The 7,977-nt window shown below is 35.6% G+C and overlaps 2 protein-coding genes across 3 annotated transcripts; one reads left to right on the top strand and one right to left on the bottom strand.

The window, feature by feature from the left end:
• Nucleotides 1-853: 853 nt before the first annotated feature.
• LOC129320493 (two-component response regulator ARR9-like) lies at nt 854-2,896 on the top strand. The gene is made up of 4 exons (XM_054965985.1): nt 854-1,213; nt 1,296-1,399; nt 1,532-1,609; nt 2,039-2,896. Exons 1-4 carry the CDS (start codon nt 1,111-1,113, stop codon nt 2,402-2,404), a joined length of 651 nt encoding a protein of 216 aa, XP_054821960.1. The 5' UTR covers nt 854-1,110; the 3' UTR covers nt 2,405-2,896.
• Nucleotides 2,897-4,877: 1,981 nt separating this feature from the next.
• LOC129284999 (uncharacterized) lies at nt 4,878-7,143 on the bottom strand. 2 transcript variants are annotated; one of them, XR_008587053.1, is made up of 2 exons: nt 5,936-7,143; nt 4,878-5,200 (listed from the first exon to the last, which is right to left on the bottom strand). XR_008587053.1 is itself a non-coding variant. In XM_054920534.1 (2 exons), the coding sequence occupies exon 1, from the start codon at nt 6,925-6,927 to the stop codon at nt 6,781-6,783; it is 147 nt and encodes a 48-aa protein (XP_054776509.1). In that variant the 5' UTR covers nt 6,928-7,142; the 3' UTR covers nt 4,878-5,200; nt 6,740-6,780. The 2 variants fall into 2 exon arrangements, 1 of the variants encoding a protein (XP_054776509.1); XM_054920534.1 differs by having other exon boundaries at nt 6,740-7,142.
• Between the last annotated feature and the right edge of the window lie 834 nt (nt 7,144-7,977).

Genomic DNA, 7,977 nt, shown 5'->3' on the forward strand with positions numbered 1-7,977 from the left:
TCTCCAAAACAATAACTAATAATAATACTAATCAATAACTCAAAATTTTCATAAATTATATCATAAATAAAATTACTTGTTTCCTCGGCTTTTCACAGGGTACAAATACAAAGGGCCACCTAATGAGGTAAAATCTTGCATTGATATATCTTGACACACTATCATAGTTTATTTGTTGCTAATAAACGAATAAGATTTCATTATTTATTTATTAATGTCAAAATCACATTGATAATTATATATGTATACTCAATGGCGAGCCACATTTGAGTGAAGATATGCAAATACATTTTCTCATCTTGGAAAAAATTATTATAAATAAAGTATGTAAATTTTATAATTTTATATCTCTTATTTTTTATATTTTTCCCTCTTTGAATTAAATAAAAAAGATTTGGATTCAAAAGCTTATTAGACATATAATATTTTAAGAATTGGGATAAGAGATGAAAATAATATTTATATAAAAGACTATATTAGCACATTTAATATAATTTTTTTAAAAAATAATTATCAATCTGCTTATATTATTACAATTTTAGCATTAGTGTAATTATTATTTTTAAAAAATATATTAATTTTAAAATTAAACAATCTTGTACACTCTAATTTGAGTCCTAGCACGGCTACTGTGTGTACCTGTTTTTATTCTTTTATATAATTAACATTGTGATTTGTGATGATCAAGGGCCGGTGACTTCTGCGTACAACAGAATAAATAAATAAATAAATAAATAAAGCCCACCCGGCCTTTGCATCAATCTAATAATATATCGGGTAGGATTTATTTTATTTGTATATTTGTTTTATATTAGCGACGCTTGCCTTGTATTGTAATGAAGAGATCAAGTTGGAAAATTTTGAAAGATTTGGATTTGGTGTGAAATCTGGTCGGATCTTGCTTTGTGCGATGCGATGTGTCTTTTTTCAATACAAAACTCTTTCTCCTTCTTCTTTCCCTCTGTACTCCTCCTCCTCCTCCCTCTCCCATAACTAAAAACTAGACAAGCAACGCGACTCTCTCTTCCCTTCCATTCCCTTACCTTCTTCCAATCTTCTCTCCTATCCTTGCCTTCCTGCGATTTTAGGTTTTTGATTTTTCATCTGACAATGGGAATGGCCACGGAGTCCCGATTCCACGTGTTGGCCGTCGATGACAGCCTAATCGACCGGAAACTAATTGAGACACTTCTCAGGACCTCCTCCTATCAAGGTAAAATATGGCAATCCTCTTCTCTTCTTGATCGCTGCTTCCTCGTCTGATTTTAACTAACTCCGTCGCTCTGTCGATGCAGTCACCGCCGTTGATTCTGGCAGCAAGGCTTTGGAGTTTCTCGGTTTGCGTGACAATGATCAGACCGACCCTGATAAGCCTTCTGTTTCTCCTCACAGTAATCAGGTATAATGATTTGTTCTAGTTTCCGCTCGAAATGTATGGGATTGGCCCAACCTCTTCGTGCCTTTTTCCACCTCCAGGTTTCATTTCTGGATGTCTGAACTTGATTTCTTCTGGTTTTTGCATTTTTCACAGGAAGTGGATGTGAACCTTGTTATTACAGACTACTGTATGCCTGGCATGACTGGTTATGACTTGCTCAAGAAAATCAAGGTATGCTTTGCTTTCTAGTTCTGACAATTCTCCATCAATTGTATTATTTTAATTTAAGCTGTTTATTTCTGTTAGTTAAATACAGAACCTGTGTCTCCTTTCCTCTTTTAGTGGCAAGACTCGACTCTGTATTTTGAAACTCTGAACCCCCTAGCGTCAGGACTTAGAACTGTCAATTTCCTTAGTTTTACTGACTTGCCATATGATAGATATCAAGGAAAATCCTCTGGGAAATCATTCTTGTCTGATATACAATTTTTCATTCGAAACAAATCTGGCTTATGATCACCAGATTTGCTTCTCAGAAATGCCCGCTTTAGTGGCTAGGAATTAGTTGAAGAATTCTATAAGAATCTGTTGTGTGCTGGCAAATTCTACCTGAGAGGCAAGAGACTTGCAAGTGACAGTGCATTGCTTTTGTTATTTCAGGAATCCTCGTCTCTGAGAAACATACCAGTGGTGATTATGTCATCAGAGAATGTCCCTTCCAGGATTAGCAAATGCTTAGAAGAAGGAGCAGAGGAATTTTTCTTGAAACCGGTGAAGCCAGCAGATCTGAATAGGCTTAGACCCCATATGATGAAGACCCAGAAATTGAAGGATCAAGCACATAAAAGAGACGAAAAGATTGAAACCCCAGAGATTCAACTAGCGTCACAATCACTAGTAGAGCAACAGCATCAACAGTCAGTGCAGCTAGTCAATACTAACAAGAGGAAGACCGTGGAAGAGGGGCTTTCCATTGAAACTGACAGAACAAGAACAAGATACAATGGCATAGCCACTGTGGTCTGATGAATCATGCCAGATTATTTTCTCTCTGTTTAAAATTGGAAATCCCGTGTATCTTTTTCGGAGTCTCATCGATCCTGTACACATTTCCTGAAAATATTACCTTCCAATTTTGCTCCTGAAACATATCGATTGAGAAGAAACCGAAGTTGAAACAAGTGGGAAGAATCAGATGATTCTGTGCTTTGGGTATGCAAACAATATATTTTGCACCCAAGGATGTTCATGAGAATCAAATTCAATTGGCATTAAAGCGAGGAAATGCTGCAGCGATCGCTGCATTGGCATGATTCACTCCTCACGAAATGTCGTTTGGATTAGGCATGAACATCGTAAATAATGGGCCTTTCTTATTAATGTGGTTTATTGGCGCTTGTTTGCATAGTGGAGACGAAAATTGTCTCTGTGGAAAGCGTCAAAAGTTGCACTCCGGATGTATTATTTTTCGCCTGTGTGATTCAAGATTTAAACTTCATTTCCCCGTTGCTGGTGAAACCGGATCAATATCGATTGCTATATTTGATGACACTACCACAAAAAAATTATAGGGCAACTCGGCAAAGGATTTTAAAAAACTTGTTAACAGTTTTCATGATATGTGTGTGTGGGGGGTAACTGTTATATTTAACACGTTTATTTGAGTTTTCACTTTTCAATCTATACATTTCCTTTCCTTTTCTTAACTTCGATTGAATCTTTGATTTGACTGTCTTGTGATTCTGAAAAAATCGGCAATGGGTTTAAAAGGATGATCGGAGAAGGTTCATGATATCCTTTTATAACGTTAGTTATACTAAACTCGTTTATCATCGCCTCTGTCATGGAATCATAATGGCAAAATAAAGACGCCCTCCGCGTAGCAAGTCAATCACAAACTGTTCATCAAGATGAGGCTATTCTTATTCTGATCGTTGAGGTTAAAGGCGTGGCGGGATCCGCTACTGTTGCGCTCATGTTCTGGCCGTCCTCTCAGTGACAAATACCGGCCATCCCCGTTGACGGCGGAAGTAGTGAGGTAACGAGAGGACAAAGGTGTGGGGCTGTGGGCTTCGAGTTCCTCCATCTCGTTGAGAGCAGATGGAAATCTGGGCTTCCAGGCCCACGCGTCAGAAGAAGGCTTAACTCGGAGCCATTTCATTGCTCCGAGAAAATTTTTTCCCATAAAGATCTAAAATTTTTACCCTATAAAAAAAGATATAAAATATTCATTTTAATCCTGCAATTCTCATTTTAAAAATAAATTTAAATTTTTTAATATTTATTTACAGAAAATGAAAAATGATTTTCATGAGCAGCATTACTTTTTATTTCTTCCCATTCTATTGCTTTGAGCGAGCAACCTCATAGATTTTGCTGTAATCTTATCTGGTGTTAAAAGTATGGCTAGAATATCCTTGTCCTTAACAGCATGAAATGAGCAGAGATGATTGAAAAATGGACACTGATTGATTAAAATATCCAAGCAACCGGGATTCACAAACTCCAAATTCAGTATTTGTTTTCTTTTAATTTCAAGTTGTTTTGCTTGACTAGAAAGCAAAGAGATTGGGGGAGGGGGGGAGCTTAGACGCTAACAGCTAACTACATGTTCAGTACGCAAAAAAGTATTTTTCTAAAAAGAAAATGAGTAATATGTTTTGAAAATAAAATAAAATAAATACATTTTTTTAGAAAACACTTTTATTTATCAACATATTTCATAAATTAGGTTATTTGAATTTGATGAGTGGCGTTGTCAAAGTTGTTAATGGCTTGAAATTTGGCTTCCAACCAAGTGTGTATATTTGTCTTTCCAAATCAAACAAATAAAAAATATGATGGATTAGAAATATGCCAAAAGCATCTCAAAATACCCGTGAAGCCATCGATAATAATAACAGTCTCAAACAACACGAGTTCAAATTTGCTTGGGCAAAAATTAGTATTAGTAATATTCACAAATTACCGGGCAATGGAATTTTAAAAAAAAAATTACTGCTAACCAGGGGAAACACAAAATCTGGTTTCATTTAACTAGCCAGTCAAATAGTTCATCATATGCGGAATCCATCAATCAATTCAAAGTGCATTGGGTGGCGAAAATTAAAAAACATGTGCTCGAAACATAAAAACTGTTTGAAATTATTTTTATTTTATTATCTTGAGAACTGATATTTTATAAAATATATATTTTGAGAATAAAAAAATAATAAAAAAATATATATATATTTTAATTATCCTTTATTTTTCAAAACAATAATCACAGGACACTTAAAAGTTATTTCTATTTTTCTATTCTCTAAAATAATTTTTTATTTTTTTATCCTCCATAATATTTTTTAAAAATATATTATCAAACAAATTTTCTTATTCTGTTACTCTGAAGAATAGAAAACTATTATCAGAATAAGTTTTCAAACAGTCTCATATACTTGCTACTCCCTAGTCACGGTCCTCACGGAGACTTTCTTCATTCCATTCAAAAACAATGTGGGAATAAGGGAAACCCGATGCTCAAAACTGTTTTCACAAATAAGTGTGCTTTTGCCCCCCTTGCCGGAGACATATATATACAGATTGTACCATCTGGAAACTCCATCACTAGAGTAATCCTACAAGTACGGTTTCAAGTCCGCGGAATAGTTCATATCAAATCATATGGCTATCGAGGGGGAAAAAAAACAGAGAAGAAGAAGTGAGATCTCTACACCAGACTGACACTGGATTTTTTTGTTTTGGCCAAAAAAGACTGACACTGGAATTGAAGGCGACGTTTTAGAACATGAATCTTATCCCCTTCTTTCCGTAGCCTCCACAGAACTGCACGACGGAAAAAGTAACATTCGATTAGTTTTATTGATCATTCTTGTACCGCCTACTGAATTTCCAACAAATATCACGGGGACCAACAGATTGTATCATATGTAATATAAAATGAGAAACACCCACTAAACCAAACAAATAAACAAATACAATACAAAGATACAATCCACTAGCGAGTTACATAATAAGAACCTGTCTCAACTCAACGGTGATTGATATGTTTTCTATAAAAACAGAAGTAAAATGACCACTGCCAAGACAATGTCAATAACATAATAAAAAGTGAAACACAACTCTTCATGACGTTTTGCCCTGTCATTTTCTGAAAGGCGGTTCAGCAGAACTCGTCTTCATTTGATCAAAATGCACTTATTCCCCCTTCATTACTTGGACGTTGTGATCCCCCACAGCATTCTTTCTGATCTTCTGCTTAAACTAAGAAATTAATCCTCTTATGGCTATTGCAAGAATTCAAGCTTCAACAGGTTATCTTTGTTTCAAGATGCCTAACCATAAATGCTTTTTAAACCTGTGTCTATTTTCATGGAACGCAGTTTTTTGCTCCTATACACCAGAACCCCTAACTCCGAATAACTACAAGTTCTTGAGCCTGGCACCAAGTATTTAAAACTATACCATAGAGGCCATCAAAACAAATCCAGAGGGTAAAAAAAGTGATAGTGATGATTGTGCAAATTACAGTTGCATGGCTGAAATGTTTAAAGAACCAACCTGATTCAAGAACTCCAGGTAAGAACCTCTAAATTCGTACTGACTTTAAGTTTATAATGATGTGCTGATTGCAAAAGTATCCACACATCTAATCAACTGGGCACAGCATAGTTCCAAAGTTGAATCATTCCAACCTTCTTTGTACATGGTCATTGGGGAGTTAAACCTCTTGGTTAAGAGGAACATGTCATAAATATGGACCAACTTGATGCTGCCGCCAAAATCTTCAAATCATGACCTAAATTGGTCATGAGAGTTTCTATACGCATTCAATCTCAAAAGATTGCCCCTCGCCTTGGCAAAGCTCAAGCAAGGGCGGGGTGATGCCAGTGAGGACGTCATGGAATTGGTTCGATCCTTGATTTTAATTTTTTTTTTTAAAAAAAAACTATACATGATAGCTAAGCTAAGACAAGAACCCCAGAATTATCTAGAGCTGTCATGTCCAGTGTTCCTTTAATCAAATACTCTTCCCTCCAACCAGTTTCGTACAATGTCCTATAATACCTGATCGTTGATTTATACCCTTTTCCCCCAAGCAATCCATCTGAACTAAATGAATCACCGCTCTAATATTCTGCAACCATATCACCTTCTAATACTTCACCAAGAATGCAATATAATATATTAGCTTCCATCTGACAGCCAATTCAGAAATAATAGGATGCAAAAACAGATATGTAGAGGGGAAAGGAAGCACGGCCAATTTGTTTAATAAATCCTTTTGCTAATTAAACAACTATGGTTTCAGAAACAGATAAAACCGATTACGAAAGAGTATAAAAATGACTTCGCGAGACGAACCAGAACCGAGGCAAAGGTGAACAGTGAATTAGGTTTTTGAATCATCCAACATTGAAGGGACCAATATCACCGGATCGAAGAGAACTAGCGACCTCGTCAGCAACAGTCAGGCACGAAGATACCCACCCACTCAAAGCAATCCACACCATCTTCGCCATCCAGAGACTCATGCTCCACGGCACTGCCATATTCAGTTTCTCTGCTGTGTCTTCTCAAGAAAGAGCCAGAGATTGATGAAGAGACAGCGAGAACAACAAACCCATGTGAGATAGGATAAAGGGGTGGAATGATTGAAAGTTTGCATGTAAAGAAGCAAATTTTTTTAATGAAACTTCTTTTAAACATGATTTCAGAGGGCTTTTCTATTTGATGAACTCGCGTTTCCTTCCGTGATGCCTTGCACGGGAAGCTTTTACATTATGTTTTGACAATGAAGCACGATATGTTATTTTTATGCTCAAAAAAAATTAAATACAAATACAATTTAAGTGTCCTCAATTTATAAAGACGATATAAAATTTATATATCATATGACAAAAACATGTATGAATGATTATTTAATTAAACAGTAGTTAACTATTGTGTATTAATGTAAATTAAAATCATGAAAATAAGTTCTACAACCCATGCTTCATTGGCTGAAAAACACCCGATAACCATAGGGCACTACTAGTAAGGAAGAGACTTCGCCTAATTACTAAACTGGTACTTCATTTATATTTTAAATTGAAGAGCCTTTTCTATGATGAAGAAGTTACACTTGATTTTTTTAAAGAAAATGTAAGGAAGATGTTTATCCTCCTTTGCAAGGTCCTTTTTGCATCTATTCTCTAACGTGTCTCCTAGTGCATTGTAATAGCAAACTTAAGCAGTGAAGATGCACGTCTGTGTGTTCTTCTATTAAAATATATTCCTATTTTTCCTAGGTTAAAATAAAATGACTGCTACTACTTCACCATGTGCACCTGTAAGAAATCCATTTTATTTTTTGGTCATTATACAGTCGATTGTGATTTTGAGCAGCATCCTCTTCTCTTATCATAATTTTCAATTAACTATCAACTCATTTGATGTGTGTTGAACATGTTGATCTTGAACCTGATTCAAGAAGGGTATGACGTTAATACTATCAGCAATACAGTTACATTATCTATGCCTAAAAAGCAAAAAGAGCTGCCAGGCACGGTTGAAGAACGGTTTTGCTTCATTAATCTCATCAACAAAAAATGGTTACCCTC

The sequence above is a fragment of the Prosopis cineraria genome, unplaced genomic scaffold (assembly GCF_029017545.1).
Source record: "Prosopis cineraria cultivar Desert tree isolate PC_DT_omini unplaced genomic scaffold, ASM2901754v1 PC1, whole genome shotgun sequence".
Classification (NCBI taxonomy): Eukaryota; Viridiplantae; Streptophyta; class Magnoliopsida; order Fabales; family Fabaceae; genus Prosopis; species Prosopis cineraria.